At 37.6% G+C, this 21,886-nt stretch overlaps 1 protein-coding gene across 1 annotated transcript in view; it reads left to right on the top strand.

Annotated features, from left to right (window-relative positions):
- Positions 1 to 5,329: 5,329 nt before the first annotated feature.
- LOC130584729 (copine-4) overlaps positions 5,330 to 21,886 on the top strand; it is a gene marked incomplete at its 5' end in the record, with an annotated part of 87,479 nt that continues 70,922 nt past the window's right edge. The window contains 2 exons of the mRNA XM_057384885.1: positions 5,330 to 5,413; positions 6,286 to 6,375. Of these exons, the coding sequence (XP_057240868.1) occupies positions 5,330 to 5,413; positions 6,286 to 6,375 (174 nt within the window). The remainder of the gene's footprint in view (positions 5,414 to 6,285; positions 6,376 to 21,886) is intronic.

The following is a 21,886-nucleotide window of genomic DNA, read 5'->3' as shown; positions in this document are numbered from 1 at the left end:
CCTCAAGGGAATCTAATTAAAACCAAGACAAGTTAATTACACTACAACCAAGACAATTTAATTATGCAAAATGCCACAGATCAGAAGTATTTAAAGAAGTGAACTTTCTGTAACTAGTCAATGATGTTATCGTCAAAGTTTCCTAAAATTCATCTAGAAAACTTCRTAACAGCTCAACAAAATGTATCTTGAATGTGAGGAAAAGACTTGCATTTTGTTAAAAACTTCCCTCTATAGGAAGAAAACTCTCCAACATACTCAACATTATAAGGAGCACCTCTTTCTGAAAATTTAGCAATTAACTTATAATAATCTTAAACAACCCACAAGCCAAAAAAAGCCTGATGACTGCTTGTAATAMTCTGTTATTTCAGTGTAATAGCAGGCATAGAATTCTTTGAGGTATATAGTCCCTTCTTATATATGAAGGTGCTTCGAATCAGAGGCATATGGCAGCGCTATGCAAAAGTTTAAGATTATCATGCCCCAAGTGTGTTCTTGTAAAAATTTGACATGTGAGTTGCTTCAAATCAAAGCAGCAAGACTACCTTTGGATACACGTACATCAGGTTTTCAAAATCAGATCGGAACTTATGAAAAATATTTTCAGTTGAAACTACCAGAAAATCTCAGGCAAGCAGAAAGTAGACAGAAAGAAATAGTGCTGGCATATAACTTTTAAGTAAAATTTATAAAATTTATAAAATAACTTTACTGTTCTCAGGACCATTAACAATCATAAATGATCAGAACCTCAATTTGCTTCTCATCTGAAAGATAAATTACTTTCCTCTTTCAGAGTTGCTGGAGTCTTAGTGGCTTTGAGTTGCATAATTTATTTATGTGTCAAAATGTAAATTTAACAACTTTTCTTTAGACAGATGTCTTTAGARGTGATTCCCAAACTTACACAGAAGTTTCTTCATGTTCCACATGCTGTCACATCTAGGAAAAAGGAAAATACATATACAACATAATAAGACTCCACTTAATCATTGCTTTCCACAAAGGTAAAATGTAATCCATTTTGAATATTATGATTGCTTCTAGCTCTTGTTGGTTTAAATTAAAAGGATACTGCCAGAGTGCAATTCTGAGCCAGGTCAGCGTTGTCTGGGCAACAGCTTTGGAGAGTGATTGAAATCCTTTATGGGGATAAGGTGAGAGGGCTCAGTCTGAAATATTGCAAGAGTATTGTCATTCCTGCCATTTTAACATGTCCAGTCAAGGTGGGCTTTATCTAATAAAAAATTCCTGGGTGATGCAGTGTGCCAGTCAAGCAGTGACTCATCATGTCTTATCTGAATCCAAACTCCTGTCTTCAGCTGATGAAAATCACTGGAAGCCTATTGCATTGAAAGAATCTTTCAATTTCCTCYAGCTATAGATGTAGCTCTAAACCTGGCTGAAGCCTGCTTTACTTCTATAAGAAAAGTATGGCTTATAATGAACTTGGACATCATTAGATGCAAGGCACTATTAGTAATTATTTTTAATAATGCTTGAAATTACTTGAATTACATAGTTCAGCCACTGGTGAAAAACAATGAGTGCTCTGATGTTACAAAAAGGTTAAAAAACAAAATCAAAGAATTGAGAGGAGCCCGTTTTGTGAAATCCTAAGCATGGTTTTGCTTGCCTCTCCCTACTCAGAGAAGTGAACACCTGAGTAGAGAAAGAACTTCAGAGAAACAAACTGAGGGTTGAAACTGGCCTTGGAGTCTCCTGAAAGACAGATGGAGCCTCTGGAAGCCTCTGGAAGCAGTCACTCATGCTGAGCTATGGGATCACCTTTGTAAGCCATGGGGCTCCTATACTGGGACCTCTGGGAGTGGCAGAAAACAAAGTCCAATCCTGATGTCTCACAACTTGTGGGCGAAGGAAAGGGTGGGGGGACATCATGTATGTGCTCTCAAGATAAAAAGAAAAATGAATTCTTTCCATTACCATCATTCATCTTGAATGAACAGGAGAATTCTTCCTCGATCCCTTAAAGGACACCCTTGAAAGAGGATGAAGGATCGGGGTCCTTAAGTGTATGCATTTCCTACACTAAAGAAAAATATGTGAACAACACATTTTTGTAATATTAAAAAAAAAATTAATATGATTTAACAGGCAGGATATATTTGCTGCATGATTTTTACTTTCTCCACATAAAACTGCAGAAATTTTAGAGAAGCTGCAAAATGAGTAAAGCCTAATATTTTTTTTCTACTGGAGTGGCTGAAACATTCCGTGAAAAATTATCGGAAAATGACAGTTATGAGGGTTTCCTTTAGTTAACTGACTTAGCAGAAATAATGGTTGTATTTTTTATTATGGTGCTTATTTGGAAGGTATAACTGCATTTTCATGTTTTATTGAAGCCCTGTCAGCTCAGATGGCRCATCTTTGTTTCAAGAGATCCACTGAGAACGCTTCAGAGTGGAACAATAACATTTGGAAAGGTTTTATTGCATTAATAGCTGTGTCACAATTACCATAACAGGCAGCTATGTTTTTTATGATAGCTATAATAAATTATGAGCACTGAGGCAGGAAAACTGTTTCTCCTGTTCTGAAAGAAGCAGTTACCGTTGTTTGGGAAGGATTCACCAGCAAATATCTGCAAAGTACAAACTAATACTGTTTTTTTATATAGTTTCTTGGTACTAGACTATTACAAAACAAAAAGTTTTCAAATGCCCAGTTTTGCTGTAGAATAATATTCAAAATTATAGTCTTTTGGCTCTTTCAGCCCTTTTTTTGTGGCACTTTTGACTTGATCCCCAAAGCTGAATTTTAAAAGTTGTTGTGTGCTCTGAAAATTAATTACCAAAAATGACTCAAACTAGGTTCTTAGAAAGATAACTATCTAATTTTTTTTTAAGTTTAAGCCATGTACTTTGAGTTATTACTGTGTAACTGCTGGACATACTGAAAGAACAGTGTTCATTATACCACTAGCAAATAGAATACATTAATCATTTAAATATTATTAAAATAGCACAATATATTGCTGCTTTTTTCAGAGGATATTCCTATGAGATAATGCAAAGCTATTAGATTCAGCATAACAACCAAAAAATGTTAATTGTGAAAGCAAATGTTCCTTCAGCTTATCATTTTTTACTTATTGCAAAGCACTATGGAAGTGCTATACAGAAGGATTTTTTTTTTTTGTTTGTACCTCAATTCTAAAAGTAATTAGGTTTTGTTTTTGCATTGAAGGGGGAGTTATATAAGCCACCATMCAGCATTAAAATCTTTCCATTTATGTGGTATTACCTAGGTAGATAAAACGAGGTATTAAAAATTATTTCCTTTGTGCTGATGTGCTGTTTGAGCTTTATGATACTCAACTAGGAATGGTACTGTATTTTAAGCCTTAAACAAAATCTTGGCTTCCTTTCTGAATCCTTTTGCACTCCAGGGTGCATCCTTTGGATGTATCATTTTGAGGTATTTTCTCTTAAATAACTTATCAAATTAGTGTTTGAAGAAGAAAATGTTAGCATCAAGCTTTTACTCAGCTTCAGTCAGAACGCTTAAGTGTGAGAAGAGACAGCTCAATCTTTTTTAACCCTATGCACTCTGGATTTTTATGTCACTATGAATAAACCAGCACCTTCTCCCTCTGCTTCTTCTCTGTGCTATGGGCTGGTAACCTGGCCAAATTTGGTCACCAAAACCCCCTATATATTAACAGTTTCAAGTTTTGCGTGGAATCCAGATACTAAGTCTACATGAGGGCCTTGAGACAAACTCTAGAGTCACTTAGTTGAATTTTGCAGTTTTACATAAAAGGTTGTGTTTGCCATGTAGCTGGAACAAATAGCCAAACATAAACTTTGTTGTTCCATGCTTCCTGTAACAGGATCTACAAATACATATTCAGTTGCTTTGCATCAATTACTATATGTTCCATTAAGTTTTCTCTAGAAAGTAAAGAAGCAGATCAATGACAGAGCAGCACTCTGCAATATTTTTAGGGCATGAGAAGACTTTAAGTTCTTGAGCCTTGCTCAAAGCTTTGTGGTCTGTAGGGACTCATTTTCTTCTCAGATATTCAAATTCAGATGCCCCTTTTCAAAGCCCTGATTTCCCTGTTTCTTTTGAAGTGGAATTGTAAAAATGCCTTAAAAATAAATTTTACCAAGCCCAGATTTTGGCTAGCATCTTATCCAAAGCTGTTCCCAAACCAATGCCTATGCAGCTAATCAAAAATACTTATGGTGGACATTTGGTGAGGTGAAATTTGTAGAATTATAYATATTAGAGGGACTTTTACACTTACACAGAAACACTTGGAGAGCAAACAGAATTTCTCACTTTCCCAAACTGACATGGATTTTGGATATGGTCTACGAAGAAGAATAATGTTCATATGCACAAAGTTAATTGTGTGCCTCTTTTGAAGAAGAAAATGAAGAAGGGACTTGAAACTACAGGAAATGGGTTTAGAACATTTAAATACTGCTCTTTCAGCATTGTACAGTTAGAAATTTGAACCTTTTCCCTTTTACTTGTGGAGGGTTAACAGCCAGTCACTCCTCTGTCCCTGCAGCCAGCATGTCCAGAATAAAGGAGATGCTGAAAAAAAAGAAGGCTGTGGCCAAACTGAAGCAGCACTATAGGAAGCAACTTAATTTAGGTTTGTGTAAGAAAGTTCAGGGTTGTTAGCTGGATACAAAACTAGGAGAAAGTGTTCTGCATCGTRTGAATGTGAACATCAGTGTCTGTCCCAGATTTGCTTAGAGAGATATCAAGTTATTTCCTTCATTATCCTGCTGTCATTTTAGCATGGGCCATGTTACCACGCCCTAAACAGGACTGGCTTCTCTAAGCATCTCTAATCCATTTTGACAGTACTTGTGTTAGTTGGCAGCAGCACAATGTCTTGGCCAATTAACTTCTGTTTTGAGAGGGTGGGTGAACGGTGTGAAATTCATCCCCAGGGTGGAATATGCTTCAAAGTGCAATGCATGACAAAACTGCTGTCAAAAGACCAAACAGGTAAGGAGACAGAAAGAAACAAGGTGGATGAAGGAGCTAATGCTCAGGAAACTGGACTGGTGTAAAAAAGGAAGAGGTGATAAAAGGGTATTTTACAGTTCTGCATGCCACGATTAAAGAGTCAAACTGAGAACAGCAACAGTGGCACAGAAATCCTGGTGGGACAAAGACAAGAATGAAATATTGCTGAGAAACACCAAGAGGTCTCACTAAAGCCAAGCCACGCTGGCTCTCCCTTTTCATCAGCAGTCAGGGAAGCACCAGTGCATTGTGCCTGAAAAGCTCAGAGTAAAAAAGCCTCAAGCRTAACCTGTCCTATGTTTTATTTTAGGATTTTTTCAGCAAATCTGATCCTTTTCTGGAGATTTTTCGGGTGAATGAYGATGCAACCCAACAACTTGTTCACAGGACCGAGGTAATGAATAGAGCTGTCCTTTCCAAGGACATAGATGGGCTGTCAGGAGGAATAGTTTATGCTTCCCATGTCACAAAGGGAGGTGTTTTTAGATGTGGGTGTGCAAACACCCAAAAGTGTTCAAAAACACTTCCTGGTGTTACACTCTAGTGTAATTACTAATAACTGAATAACTGAAGCCAAAGATCCACATGTAATTAAACTGGCAGATATTCTGTTGGAAGGTCAAGAGTTATAAATATTAGAATTAGCCATAACCATGCTACAGACTGTGTTGTATTTTGCTGTTGTAACTGTTTTGCACCTTCTATATCTCCCCTCGGGTTTCTGGTGCCAAAGAGATTTGTAATCTKGGTGCTTTACAATTGTTTCTTGTGACCCAGTGACATTACTGCTTAATGGTAATGACTGTCACTTTAAAAAACAGCATTTAGGTCTACAGGATGGAGCTGTGGCATGTGTTAGGGGTTATAAGTCTGTTATGGATTCCATAAAGTTTTCCTAGCCTACATGTGCCTGTAAATTGAGGTTACCCATCCCCATTACCCAGTCCTGCATCTCTTCCATGGCTCCCAGTTCAGTTCCACAACCTTTCCCTTGTGAGTTACCCTCCCACTGAGGCAGTGCTGGAGCAATCTCTGTAGCAGATCTGTGTATGGTTCCATTTGCCACTTGAGCTCCTTTGGGGGCTTTCCAGAGGAGGAGTGTTGCAAACTGCAGGTTGCTCAAGGGCTTGTATTTCATGGATGTTGTTCTGAAAGCTCCAGCTGAGCTCTGCTTTTTTCTCTTTCTGTATTGAGAATTGTGGCTCTTGTTAGCATTCTGCTGGGAGATGTGGAAATGCTAAAGGTTCTCTTTCTTTTCACTCACAGGTTGTGATGAATAACTTAAATCCAGCATGGAAGACTTTTAAAGTGTCTGTAAATTCTCTGTGCAGTGGAGACCAGGATCGCAAGCTAAAGGTCAGAAGTAATTCCCACCTTTTTAAAAGATTTACTCACAGAAAACAAAAGTTTTTCTCTCTTTTTCAACTGTAGATTGCTGTTCTGTACTTCTCTCTTCTTTGATGGAAAAGATGATCACAAAGCTGCTTTGATTACCATAATCAAATTAAGGAAGCAGAGAAGTGGTAACCCACTGTAATCAAYAGATTATGCTCTATATTTCTTACAGTAATCTCAAAAAATGATGGGGCTGTTTTTCCTAGGCAGTTGCATAATTTGAATCCATTATCATTTAACTGGTGAAAGTATACTYAAGGGAAGTGGTAGCCCTACCACAATTTTAACTACTATTTCCTCACTTCTATATCTGGAGACCTCCTGTAAAAGAAACAGTRAAATATRAGATTTTTTTATTATACTTGAAGAATAGTGTGGCCACAAAAAGACACGTACCATAGTAACAAAAGTGTGTCTAGAAAGACAGATGATTGGGAACTTGGTGCTTTGTGTAGAAAAAAATCATCTTCTTTTGACTAGTTTGGGTTAAATCAAGGATTTATCCAATTGTTTATGTCTTCTGATCAGGTTTAAAGTTAATGCTAAATCTAAAAACATCAAACAACAAGCATCAAACAACAAYATCARTCCCCAGTGTCTATTCAGACTCTTSRATGTGATGAAAAGACACAAAAGTATGACTACTTCTTTTTCCCTTTTTCTTAGCATACCAACTTGCCTAATAGAATTTTATTTTGTTCCTGCAAACATTTATTCTTTCATTATTACAGCTGCAAAACCCTGCAGAAAGAATGTGGCCATTATTCACTCACTGCATACTGCAAGATGTGCTATGCAAATAGAAAAAATATKATGCTAGTGTGGATATGTTGCAATGCATGTCACAGATGTGTGGAAAGGGTTAAAAGGCATCTTATGAATGCTTGGATTGTGGTTTATAACCTCACAAAATTAGCCCTGTTATTATGAAACAACAGAAATTTAAGAGAAGAGATTTAAGATCAGATTTCTGCTACTTGAAATGAAAAGCAGAATTKTCACAGCGCTGCCTTCATCACATTGTGTACATGTGGCCTTTACATCACTTAGGTGAGAAAACCTAGGAAGAGAAACAAACAAAATGTGAAGTGTAGAATGTGAGAACGAGTGGCAAGACAATAAGGATACAGGAATGAAGTTCTGCAGGGAGAAAAATGCTCTTATCTCTTTGAAATTAAGGTGAGAAGATATGAATAAGGTTGAGATGTCGATGAAGGAGAAGAAGGGTAGAAGATGGCAGAAGAAGATGGGTCTGGGAATAAAGGTGGCCTTTTGAGTTATGAGCAGAGACAGTAGTAAAAATTGTTTGCAGATGAACTGCCAAAAGAGAGGCTGAAAAGGGAGAAGAGGAGCAAGAATAGTCCCTTAGGACTGTCTGTAGAGAAGATGAGGGAAAAGTTATTGAAAGAAGGCCTGAAGAAGAAAAGCAGGRCAAGATGGGTCTTATGATCCTATTGAGAATTTTCAAGACAGTCTCTTTTTTTTCCATTTTTTGGGAGAATACAAGCTTTTCCTTTGTGTATGCAAGTGTTTGTAGCCCTGCTTTAGATATCTGGGTATTTGCCTGAGGCTGCAATTCATTTGCAGAAAAGCTAAAAGTACTAAAATTTGCATCTGATCATTGATGAGTACAGGAATATTTTAAAACTAATTACAGCTGTAGAAAAAAAAAAAAAAAAAAAAAAAGGTTGATACTTATTTCAAATTCAGGCCCTTTATAACTTTTGGTAGGTGTAAGATAAGGCTTTTATGGTGGAGCAGCCACCCAAATCACTTGTATTTGAGAGACAGCATAAAATACTTGTCATTTAATTATTTGCTTCTTTTCTATGTGATCTGTGACCTAGGAATTGGATGGCAGAKAGGGCAGAAGAGTGAAAATGATAAGACTTAGAGAGATGAAGTGTCTGTGACAGGTATAGCACTGTATGGATGTTTATACTTTGATTTACTTTGATTTCACTTTGATTGGTTAAGCATTCCACTCCTTGTGTTATCGTATTTTGGAACATTTGACTTTAGTTGCTTTGTTTCACTTCATAAAGTTTATGGCAATATGTTACTGCTAAGTGTTGGAAGAGTTCCCTGTGCCTTGTTTAATGTGGGGGAGATTGAGTGTGTTCCAGCTGCCTTGCTGAGCAGCAGCTTCTTGCCAAGATTGTTTGATCACTGTGAGCAATAATTGCATAAGGCTGGGTAGTTTTTTGTCTCCTCCTGCTGTTAAATTTTAACATCTCTGGAAAGCATAGTCTAAGTTAAGGCTTAAAGAGAAGAAGAAGAGCTTAGAGGGAGTTATCAGCTTGTGGAAATCCTTACCTGCAGACACCTTGCACTTGTGACTACCTTTGGCTTGCCTCTGAAGGCTTTTTGGAGCCCTGAAATCCCAGCCCTTCATCTCTGCCACTGAAATCATGGGGGTACTGAGCTTTAGTGGTCAGATTTTTGTTATGGGGAATGAGGATTAACATGGGAAAAGTACTCTAAAACAACTCACAGAAAGGCATTCAGCTTGCAGGAGGTTTGCTCTTCGTAAGACTTGAACCCAAAGCAGTCTTTACACTGCCTGGGCATTTGAMACTTTCTGGTTTAAAATGTCTGTTCAGAAAGATAAGATAAGCAAAGTCACTAAAATCAAAGCAGCCAAAGTTAGGGTATGCYTCAAAACTCCTTTGCTAGCATTCTTTACAAAGTCTGTTAATTTGAATTCCTTAYGGGCTTTTAAGAAAAAACTAATTTTGCTTTATTTAGCTGTGGTGCGGAAAATAATGAACATTTTATTCCTCTCAGGATGCCTTGTAAAACTTTATTACAATTATTGCTGCTCTAGGTTTTATTATGAAAATGATATATTAGATTTATGAACCTACCGAGCTTTTCTTCCCAGACATTGAAACCATCCAGGATGTCTGATCACACTTCWGTGCCAATCATACTTTCTTTTAATGCTAAGAAGACAGACAATTAGTGTGTGCATTGAAGTGAACAAAATACCTCTTTGATCCAAAAGTAGTGCATTGCTTTTCTAATATGTAGAGAGGTTCAGATCATAACAGTAACTGCTGACAAATCTGAGTGAGGATTGTACTYGTTCTGAGGGCAGGTGCTATCCTAATCTCTTGTGCTGAAGATCCTGTAAATKGGGAAACTTTGGCATTCGGGTCTGGTTTCAGCATGTGAGGGATGTTGCCACCAAAAGTTTGTCTGAATTAGAAGCTTGTATTGTGGGTATTTCCTGGTAGGGATTATCTACTGCCCACCCATTCTAGTTGCAGGATTCCTCTTTTTTCCAGGGAAGTCCTGGGAATGTGCACAGAAAACTAATCTCTTTTTGTTTTGTTGCTAGATGCTGTAATACTTGGGAAATTAAAGCCTAACAAGGTAATCGTTAGGCAAAGGCCAAACAGGGCATATGGCATACCATACTTCTATCTTCTGAGGATGTATGGAGAACTTTACCAAAGACATTCTGTTCACAAGGAAAAATAGGAAAGCAGGAAAAAAAAAAAAAAAAAAAAAAAAAAAAAAAACTGGAATAAAACTATTGCTGAGGTGAAGTGATAAGCTGCAAGGAGAGTGGGAAGCACATGTCATATCTGTACAGAAAGCCCTTTCCATCTTCCACCTACACACGGGAAACTTTCAAAAAGAGAAGGTCCATTAGATATTTTTCTATCTTTTAAAATCCATTAGATATCTTTCTATCTTTTAAAAGCCATGAGATATTTTTCTACCTTTTAAATGTCTGTMTGTTGCACCTGTATCAATGCTGTCAGATTGTTCATTTTATGCCTGCATAACCCAGGTTATGGACGATGATCCCGATGCAATTGGTGCGTGTGCAGCTGTGAGTGGGACATCAGCCAGGGTTTCCAGAGCTGCTCCATACTTTAGGGTATAAAGCCTCTGTGTGTGTGTGTGTGAATGGCTCCTCGCAGTCTGGAGCCCCCAGACAGTACTGTTGCTTTCTTCTGGTAACCATGGGAAGGTTGCTTCTTCCTGTGCACTTCTAATGAGGTTAAAACCCAGTTCTGCCATTATTCTCTATTTTCTTTTATCTCTATTATCTTTTATCTTTTATCTTTCTTTTATCTCTTTTATCTTCTTTGACTCTGTCCATTCGAGCTGTTGGAGTAGCTGTGGCTTAGCTCATGAGTTTTATGCTTGGTTTTCTGCTGAGGAGTCTATTTTCTTATGCTTGTAATCCCCAGTGTATCCATGATGCTCTTAATCCTAGTAAGGTGCACTCAGGWGTTTAAAGGTCATGTGATTTTCAATTTATTTCCATAGTAAGACCTTGATAAATGGATCCATTTTCAAAATATGCTCAAGGGAAGTGACAGCTCTGGCAAAATTTTCATAGACCATGAATTTTCTACCTTTTTTTTTTTTTTTTTTTTTTTTTTNGGTCATTATTAACAAGGTCTTCTTGGGAGATCTGCACTTCACTTAAATTAGTAATCTGTGCAGTGCCTCTTCTGCCTTGTTGATGCTATTATATAACATGAACCTTGTTGCAATATTAATAGAAGAAGCTTCACAGCCTAAAAGAAATATCTTGACATTATTCTGGGTGTAAATAGACAATCACTTTATTTTAATTTTATTTATTAAAATAATTACATGAAAAATTGTTATAATAATCTCTTCCCCTGTGTCTGCTGTGGCAGTTTTGGGGGTGGAATGTTGAGTCTTCTTCAGACAGTTGTAACATTTTATTTCCTTCTGATTTCTTAAAAGTGTTGACTCTTCCATGCAAAATGATGGATAAGTAGAGGAAGAAATTGTTTCTTATAGGTCTGGAAATGTGTTGTCTGCTACAGTCTGAGTTAAGGAACAGCAAATAGCAGTGGTTATTTTGATAGTCTCTGAATTATTGCTGCTGTRTTCTCTAGATCAATAAGTTTTCAGTTATTTTTAATATTTGCCTGCAGCTCTGCTTATACAGGTATATTATAAACCAAATCCTTCAGTAAACCCTCAGTGTCTCTAAAGGCCACTAGTGAAAGTAATAGAGCAGAACCTGTGAAGAAGACCAAGAAAAGCTTAAGATACAAGGGATAATATATTCAGACAACTCCATTAGTGCTTTTATTCTTTCACAGTTTAGCTGTCAGAGTGTTCGAARCACTACTATGGAAAGATACATTTGTGGTCAACAGCAATAATTTGTGCAGGATTTCAAAAAGCATGTGGCTTAAAAGGCAATTCAAGCAGCGCCAAATGATGATTAGAAAGGCATGAACTGAAGGATTTTATACTGTTCCATAAGAGAAGGATCATTTGTTGTTGCTGTTTTCGTTGGGTTTTTAATTCCATGTAGAAAGAGACTGGCACCAAGAACAAATTACAGTACAGGCTAGACTTGCTGGTTATTTACTTGATTGGGTGATTTCAGTCATACTTGATTAACTAAACAGTTCTACATTTTCCCTTCAATTTACTCACCAAATTAATGCCACTGGAGCCGATCATTCTCTGCTTGCTTACCCTGATGTTGTTGAAGAGGTATTTGCTTATGGAGTCCTTCTTCTAGAAAGTGCTCAAACATGAGAAAGGGGGCTCAAGCTTTATATGCCTTTAATATGATTTAAAAGAGGCTTTCAAATTTCTTTTTCGGTAAGTTGTTTCCTTTTCATTAGGTCAGAGCATTTTCCTGTAATCTGTGGAATAATTGCCTCAGTCTTGGAGAGTACCGATCTTCCTTTATAGTCTGAATAATATTTATTTATTAGCCACTTCAMGGATGTTACCATGTTGTGAATTTTCAGCGAACTTCTTCTAAAGCTAACTGTGCAGCCGATATTTTTGGATAATAAAATTGGTGGTGAAAATGAAAAAATAGGCTTAAATATTAGGATGAGGTGTGTATTTAATAAGCTAAGAGAAATAATTGTTTCAGTGCATACTACTTCATGAGTGTAGGAGTTTTAATAGTCTTCAGAGAGAATGATACATTATTTTGAGGATTATTATAAAATTAAATGGCACACTGTGAAAGCATTTTCTGAGACCTCCTTGCATAAATACGATCAAACCTACATTTCTAGTAAATGTTTCTTTTCCATCCCCTTTCATATTTCCCTTGCTCTCTCTATGTGAGAGAGAGAAGTGGTAGCACAGGCACTACAATGATTATTAAAAAGTTAAGATGCCTATTTCATAAGGWCTACAGTGATTGTGGGGAATTTGCTGCATCCACTCCCCCTGTTGTTGGTTTGGGTTAATGTGTAATTTAGCAATCAGCTTGTGATATAAGTGCCTCCTGAATTCACTAATTGCAGCAGTGTGTTTGGAACCCTGATTTTTTGGAGCATGTCAAGGGCTGACCTGATCAATCTTCATATACTCTGTGCAGGTGGAGTGTAGGATTTAAGATCACCCTTAAAACAAAACTCCATGTGTGTGTGATCTCCTCTTATAGATTTCTTTTTTTTTTTCTCTTGCCTTTCCTTGGTTGTTTTCTTGATAACACAGTTGAAGTTGCTGGGAGGAAAATATCAGATTGCAGTTACAATTTAGGAGAGAGAAGTAGACTCAAGAAATGAGCTTGATCCCTTATTTGCTGGAATCAAGTGAACTCATTTTGATTACTTTAATAGCCACTAGTTTGTTCTCCATAACAGGAATTGCTGGATATATAGCAAATTAATTGTCAGATTAATTCATCTCGATTTGGGTTAATTGATGTTTGTGAAGCGCTTTGAAGAAGAAAGAGCTCTCTAAGTAACAAGTGTTGTCACAATAATTAAGGGCCCAAGTGAACTGCACAAGGATAGAACATCTGATACACAGTGGTTAAAAAGAAAGGAGCTGATATTCATATCTCCAAGGGCCTGGGCTGCTGAAGGTGGTGGAAAGCTGAAGAGCTGGTACATTTAAATAAAAGAGTCAGCTTAGCAAGAGACAGGAGCCTTTCTCCCAATCACTGGATGACTCTGATCGACCAAATTTCAGAGTTCCGCCTGTAAAATATTTTTACTTCCCATTCCTTACAGAACCCCCGGTTCCGTGACCTTTTGTGTAGAAATGAAACTTCCCCCTGACATTGYGAGGATAATTCATAGTCTGAAACAAGGGCAGAGAGGATGGCACACAAAAATGTTGTGTGTGAATATGTTTGCCTGTATTAAGGGATCCGAGGAGTATTTTCTCTGTTTCTCTTTTGCAAATAAGAGAGGATTGCCTCCAAATAATTTGTACACTGCATTTCTTGTGAACTTCCTTCCAATTGCTTACTGCCTCCATGTCTCCATCCCAAGACAAATAAGTACAGGCTTCCACAGCTTCGCTATGCAAGTCATCAGTAGGAGAAATGTTTTGAAGGGCTCTTTCTCATTGTCAGTCTTTGAAACTGGGTTTTAATCCCCTGAAATGAAGCAGAGRCTCATGTAAGTGCTGCTGACTTTAATCCAAAACAGAGTTCTGGTTTCTTCACAGGGGAATAGCTGATAAAGTACTAAATCCCATCCCTGGGACCATTTAAAATGAAACAAAGCACAACCATGGTAATGAGGATCAGTTCCATTCTGGAGGGTGGGCATATGGGATGCCAATTAATTAAATGTCCTCTACATTCCTTCCATTTTTCATAAATCTGTGTTGATAGTGCACTGAACATCTTTACAGACCCCAGAATTAGCTGCAGAGCTGCTTAGTGTAGAAGTTTAGAAATAAGTGTTACCATTTTGAATTAAAATAATAGAATGAAGCTCTGCTTTCCCTAAACCAGATCAGGATTAGATTGAGCTGTAACCTTGTAAAGCAGCTGAATGTTGTAGCAAGACAATTTCAAGTGTTGCATATCTTAAAGAAAATACATCATTTTCATGCCTTTGTATCTGCAGGACATTTTACTGTGTGACWTACAGTATCCCATGATATTAAAAATGAAAGTCTAACCAGTTTTTCATATTCTTTTTTTCATTTCTTTCCACGGAGACTGGAAAAAATAGGGAAGGCAATTTCTAGACAATCTCATTTCAGTCTCTTATAAAGTAGCAAAGTCTCGCATTGGCTRACATATAATCAACTTACAAAGGCCTTTGGTTTCTTTCCAGATGTATTTTTTACTGTGTAAACTGAAAATTAGGCACTCATGGAAATTCTTTCCTTGTTGTTAAATCTTGTAATAAATGTAGCCTTTGCTATGAACTACATACTTTAAACAGAAAGCTTACCTTAAAATTCTATGCATAAATTGTATTTGACAGTTTATGCACTAATACACCRCCATGCAAAAAAATAATTACATGGTGCAGATAATAAAATACATGTGTTTTAAATTGTAGTATTCTCAGGGAGCATAGCAGGGTCAACTTTTAGGCAAAATAATGCATTTGTTTAAAAAAAATTAGAAGAAAGATCTTTAGGGGCCTAATTATAAATTAGTGTTTGTGATATTCAAGACATCATTAGAGGTAGAAATAGGTATTACTTGTGTCTAAATGCAAATATTTTAGAAGATGTCTTATTACACAGTGGTCACTTGAAATGTGTGAACTTTGTCTCACACTGAAATTATGTATTTAGCCCTTGCATACACAATGATCTCACCTAACATGTGTTCTGTTAAAATTAAATCTGCATTTTTCATTTACCAAAAAATGTTTTCCCTCAGCTAGATGCTATACACATTTTGTAATGTGTCAGTACATGAGTATAATGTATGTGTACCTTTCATAATGAGTTATGTTTTGAAATAAAAATGCTTTATCTGCCTTCCCAAATCTAAATTGATTACCCTAACTTAAGCATGGCTGTGATGTGTGCTGGTTCTCCAAATGATTTGGAAAAACTTCGATGGCATTGCTCCACAGGATTCTATGAAAAAAGAAAAATGCCCTCCTTGTGGTAATGCTAGAAGAAACCAAGGCTCTTGGGATCAGAGGCTTCAGCATGTTAATGGATAGTTGTTGTTGTGTTGGTGTGTTAACAGCTGCTAAAATATGCCAGGGGAGTTTTGCCACAGTGTTTGCTATCACTGCCTCAGAGCTTTGAGCAGGTTGCAGTGTTAGGATAAAGCTTCTTTGTGACACCTGCATCCCAGTGTCCCTCTGACAAAGAGAAATCAAGAGCTGCTTGTTCAGCAGGGACAGTGGAGTTATTTTAATGGCCTGTTGACCAAGAGCAGTGCTGCTGGTGTGCTCTTCAGGAAGCCTGGGAAGATGGTGTTCTCTTGAMCCCTCTTCTGCTGTCAGCCCCAGCCCTTGTGCTTTTCAGGAGGTCCCTCACTGCCCAGCTGAGGTGCAGMGATTCTTTCCCCTTTTCCTTGTGGCTGTGTCCACCATGCTATTCACAGAAGTTGTACTCCACAGCCTTGTTCAAAGCTCACTGTATCCAGCTCATTGCTGGCACGGCACACCTCAAAGGATGTGCAAGCTGCTCTGAGTGTAAGACTTCTGTGTGACCAAAGAGATGTTTCGTGTCCTGAGCATGACAGCCGTTGTGTCTGCTTTGCCTGAAATTAGCAAAGGGACAGTGTTTCCTTTCACAATCACACCAACCYTTCCTCTCCTGGAAAGCACATGGATTGCCCATTCATCCTTGGGTGAAAGAGGAGGTGAGTGATGTTAGAAATCATTTCTCAGTAGTACCTGTACGGATGGTAGAGTCTTCTAGTTTGCCTTTAGAAGAGATGATTAAAAAGGCTGTGGCTGGCCTGCTCTATACACTCTAAATTCCTTGAAGTTACAACACAGGAACAGCAATACCATCGCCGGTTGATACCTTAGGCAATCCTCGATATCAAATGCCTAAGGTTTGTTTAGACCTGCAAATCTCCTCTTACATTGTTGCTCATTACATTACTAGCCTAGAGTTCCTACTGAGTCTCCTTATTTATTTATTTTATTTCTGRGAATCCCAGGATTTGCTGACAGCAGTTTCTTCTCTATGGTAGGAAAAGATAAAGCGGTAGCTCTGAAGTCATGAATGACTTGGGGGAAATGATGAGCGAGAGGTTTGATTACTTGTCCTCAGGGCACATGAACTTGAAAATCACTGTGACCAGGCACAAAGGAAGTTCGTTTTTTTATATGGCACAATTCAATGGTGGGATAAGGTTATGTTGTYAAAGGATGTTGGGAGGCCAAAATCTGTCAATATGCTAAAAATTTGAGTACACAAATTCATGAATGGTTATTGCRTTCTGGCTGGCTTTTAGCAGCATATATCAGGTGCTCTCTCCAGCTTCAYGAGAAAGCAAGGTCGTTCACTGCCAGTAACTGTGAAAATGTGGTGGAGTAAAGAGGATTATCCCTTTCTCTAGGTGCTCACTAGCATCTGGCAGGAAGATGATACTGGTACCATGTACCACTGGTACCATGTGTGATGAAGGCTCCAACTTTCAAAATAAAMTTTAAGTTTCATTTTTCATTGATTTTCATTTGAAAAATCTCTAAGTGGTTAGGACTTCATTATTTGAGAAACTGCATATTCATAGCAAGGTGATGTGCATACTGCTGGTGAGTTATGCCACAAGATTTTTCCCGCTGCGGTAAAATTTCATAAAAAAGGGAAAAGTAAACTTTAGATTTAGATAAACTAAATTATTTAGAGCTGAAGTGTGTCTAGTTTGCTGTGTATAAACACAAAGATAAGCCAGATAAGCCAGTCTAGTACTTTATTCTGTGGYAGAGGCAATAGAGCGTAGGGAATTCTGTGTGTGCCTTCAAATACTCATCCTGATTCAAATACYGGCCCTGGTTACACAKCCACAGCCCTCTGCTGCCTTTCTTTCTTGTACATACCTTATACATTTTTCATAGAAATAATGGCCTTCACAGAATCCCTGTTTGATATCAGCTACTTCTGTTTTTTTAATGAATCCATTCCTACTTGCAAGCAAAACATCTAAAAATGTGGTGACTAGATGTCTGGTTTATTTTTAAAGGCTAATTGAGAAGTAAGCTACTTGCATGAGGGAGACACAATTCTTCTCTTAGACAGACAACAGTCTTTCAGAYCCTTGCACTTCAAAATGCTGAAATAAATACTTACTTAGAGTTGTGCTAAAAATGAGCCCTCAATTTGTGACCAGGCTAACATATGGGAGCAAAAAAATTGCCAATTTTCAGATTTCAAGAGTATTTTCTTCATAATACCACCAGAATTATTCATTAATAAAATGGAACTGGGAGGGGGTGTGTGTGTGAATATTGCTTCAGATTGATGATAAATGTTATTAATAAATGAGCTATATTGATCCAAACAGTGCTGAAAGTGATCACCTAATTGTTTCATGATAATTCCAGTAAGAAAGAAAGATGAAAGGACACAAATGGAYTATTTGACAGAGATACCTGTGGGGAAGGTGTGTCCTTCCTCCCACCACTTTGAGGTGCTGGGAGAGTCAGGATCCGGCCATGGGGGCTTCACCTTGTGGTTTTCTTGGGCACAGTGACAAAGCCTCTATGGTTTCCAGCTTTCCCTGAGTGTGGCATCTCTGTGCTGCAGTTCATACCTCCTCCATCCCTTTTTGCCTCTCCTGGGAGTCTTGGATACCCCAGCTCTGACATTTGGCTGAGGCTGGCTGAGGTGGGGGAAGCAGAAACATGGCTTGGCTCCAACCATTCCCCATGCCATTCTGGGTATGAGGAATTCGTGCAGATGAAAGCTTACCAGCTCTGAGGAGGGCAGAGGTGAAGCAGAGCAGTGGGCCAGAGCTGGGCAGCAGAAGGTGCCATATGTGGTTAGAGCTGAGGCTGTGGGAAGGATCGATCCCCAGTGTCACTGTGGGCATTTGAAACTGTGAGTCCTGTCCTGCCCCTGAAACCTTGTCTCATCCTATACTGCTGCTATGTTAAGAGTGTGACATAATGGCATTCCTCATCAGAATGCAGTGTGTCCTTCTCCAGGCAGACTTATGAATATGCAAAACTTGCACAAAATAATTAAAAATCACTAACTCGTACTCATAATCATCTCATGCACATTTTGAAATCTAGGATTGTGATTTTAGTAGCCTAAATGTGTTTGTTCACAGCTCTTGAACCCTTAATCTCCTTAAGAGCTTTAAGCCCTCAACACTACAGAGCTTTAAGGTGACCTGCAAAAGTAAAATACAGGATGGAATGTTCACTGCGTGCTCTCCTAGTCTGACTTGTTCTTATTTTCCTGGCTGTTCAGAGCATTAAGCATGTACTTGTAAAGTTGTTGACATTTGGGTTCTTTCCTTCGATCTTTAATGATACAGAAATAAGAGCCTGATCTGTCTTCTGTGCAGCTTCTCGTGCCGATTTCTTTGGCTGTTAATTTCCTTCATTCCTACAGAAGGCAACACTTCTTTCTGATCACCACTTTGTAACTGTCACTGCCCTGTGCCCAGGGACAGGCTTGCCACCAAGTTTAAGATCAAGATTAGTTGCTCAAGAGGAGCTTAGGAGATAAAAGCAAAGTTTGGGGTAAAGAAATAAGCCAAAGGATACTCGTTTGTTAGTCTTGTGTGGACGAGCATTCCTTTATAGGCAGAAAGGAGAGTTCTTTAGAAAAACCAAGTGTTCTCTCTACAGGATATTACTTTTAAGCACTCTTCCATCTTACAAGGTTTGCCTGTGGTTCCTTTTTGTTTTAGTTTGATTAGGGGTTTTTCTTTTTGTTTGCTTTATTTAGTGTTCTAATATTTCTGTTTCAAGGAGTACAGCATTAGCAGAGGCCAGTACTGGAGTCAGTTCTGCTTCTGGTATTTTGGATGTAGGATTTATTTCCCCAACTGCAGACACAGGGATCCATCATAACCCGAAGCACTACAGACCCCAGTGAATTCTGGAAAATGTGGGCATATTTTAATACTGAAAGCRTCCCTTATTTGTTTGCCAGAATTAAGAAAAATTAAAAGATGCATATTTTGTAAGCACTGTTCTGCAAACAGTTGCCAAGAAAGATCCCCTTCCTTCAACTTCCCTATTTATCTGTCCACCAATTTATGCTCCTAATGGGATATCCATTGCTACAATATCTCACTCCTGCACAAGTTTTACTTGTCAAAAACAATCGAAATTATTGATAATTTTTTAGAAATGTTGCCCCACATCTTTCAGGAAAGTTTCCGCAAAATCCAGTGATGCCAGGATCCTTTTGTGACTTTTAGATGTATGTGCWTCTATTTGCTATGGAAAAAGAGAARTATCTGTTCAAGTCTGCAGTAAGAGTCCTGCACCAGCAATCCCACGAGAGCACTTAGTGAATATTCTATATGTGCCAACATAATGCTGTACTGAAGGAAAGCCTCAGGATAACAGTAGATTTTTCACTCATCTTTTTTTCAGATCCCTTTTTCAGCCATCCCTCTGCTTATACTGTCCTAATGCTGAAGGTACMTCTTGCAAAACAAGCATAAATACAAAGGGCCAAAGTTGATCAGGATTTTAATCTCAGCTTTTTTGCCCAAAACCTGCTGCCTCGTTGAGATAAAACAATTTGAATCTGTGACCATTTTACCAGATTATTAATCAAAAGAAGTGCCTCCAGAATGAAATGTCTTTATTTTTTGCTGCTCAAGACAGCATTTCATAGGTAAAWTTTSTTCTCTTACTTTAAATTTAAAACTWGAATTAAAGCYCATTATWAAAATTATTATTAAAAATTATTATTACCTTATTTTATATTTTTATTAGTTTGGGTCAAACTGAGCAGTTTGCTGAAACATATTTTGCAACCTTCAGTAAAGATATCATTTCCCACAGTTCTCTTCCTCTGCCAGGAGACTGGATAGTGGTGAGCTCAGGGTGACATTCCTGGGGAATAGGCAGTTTGAATTCAGCATTTTTGCTGATCCAAGCCCCCTCACAGTTTGTTGAAAACCATGTTTTGGAGGAATACATTTCGTGTAAGTAAGGTCTGCACTTCCCATGTAGCTGTCATGTATGAAAAGGGGCCATTGATTAGTCATTTTAATTTTCCACCTGGTATAGTTTGTAAATTAAGTCGCTTGATTATATTCTGTGAATCTTAAATTGCTTTGCAAATTTGGAATATTACTAAAGATGTTACACTGCCACTGGCTTTGTGATAAAATASTGTTTTCATCTGAAGGAGAGTGTTACTAAAATGAATGTTACAGCACTACAAGGAGCAACTGCGTGTTCCATTTACCTTCTTTCCTTCAATGGAGAAATATAACCATGTTTAAGCATGAAAGATTTTATTCAATGAACATGAACAGACTGGTRTATTGAAATTAATTGTGCTTGGAGTTTAAAAAATTGCTTAATAGATTGCTTCTTTTATACTCTTTTACATTTTGATTTTGTAAAAGCTAAAACCATGCCCCGTGTATTGCAATAAATGAARAGTTTTCTTATTGACCATGCTAATCTTAAGCATCTTAGAGATGGACATTTGTTTCAGGACTCAGGGGTTTTTTTGATTAAGCCTCGGTTTGGGTTTTTTAAAACAGAAAATGTGCAAAGTCCTCTCAYTCTGAACACAGCACTCAAGCAGCAGGCAGTTTCCTTGCTCGTACTTTCAAGTTCTTTTCTGCTAAACCAAAATGATTTTATAGCTTTATTTTTGATTTTGTAGTGCTTTTTAGCCCACCTTTTCATCTGCTCTCCATATTTAACTTACAGAGAGAGAAATAGAGCCATTTCTTCTAGACCTGTTTTCAAGTTTGTTGGTTTTTTTTTGTTTGTTTGTTTGTTTGTTTTTTTTTAATGAGAGATGTAAATGTCCTTTTCCTTTGACGTTTCCATTGCTTCATAGTGATTTTCAAGATGGGGTTAATTGTTTCATACATTTCTCAGGTGTTGACAATGGCTATCCCATCTCAGTTAATGAATGGGAAGTGAAGCCGAATCTGTCAAGGAATACTTGATTTTAATATCAGTATCTGACCTTATTCCTACATTACCTTGAATTATGTTTCAAACCTATTTTAAAGCAAATATGTGCCTGAACGTCACTCATTTGCTGTTTTATTTTTTTTTTCTGTTCTGATAACTGAAGAAGGACAATCACATATCAAAAAAAGATAGTTTTTTTGTAATATTCAGGAATGGTACTTTAACTCTTTTCTATCCATTTCTGTTTCAGTTCTGACATCACAGTTAACCAACGTGGTATTGGCACTTCTAAAGCATWTTTTTCCTATGAATTTTATTAAAATTGCATTTACTTCAAAATGCCCTTCAGAATTCCTTAGATAATTTATCTACTGTATTAATAGCATGAATAAAGCATATTAGTGGAGTGACTTAAACCCTGGAAAAATGAGAGTAATTATGTGTTCTTCTGCTAGTGTTTTGGATCTAGRTACCCATAGATGGATACAAAACTGTAGAATAATTTAGCCTGGAAGGGACCTTAATATTTTGAATTCAAAAGACCTTGTTAACAGTACTTCTCCTAGATGAATATGTAGAACTAGAGAATAAATATRAAAGAATTTTYATCTTCAAGCCCTRTCCCTAAACTGGAAGTAAGCTGAAACCATGTGACATTGTCTGATTCAAGTGCTTTTAATTGAAATTCACTG

The sequence above is a fragment of the Malurus melanocephalus genome, unplaced genomic scaffold, assembly GCF_030028575.1.
Source record: "Malurus melanocephalus ecotype Western Australia unplaced genomic scaffold, MMel_1.1 scaffold_755, whole genome shotgun sequence".
Taxonomy (NCBI): Eukaryota; Metazoa; Chordata; class Aves; order Passeriformes; family Maluridae; genus Malurus; species Malurus melanocephalus.
Note: the sequence above shows the minus strand (reverse complement) of the source record. Positions and strands in the feature narration are given on the sequence as shown.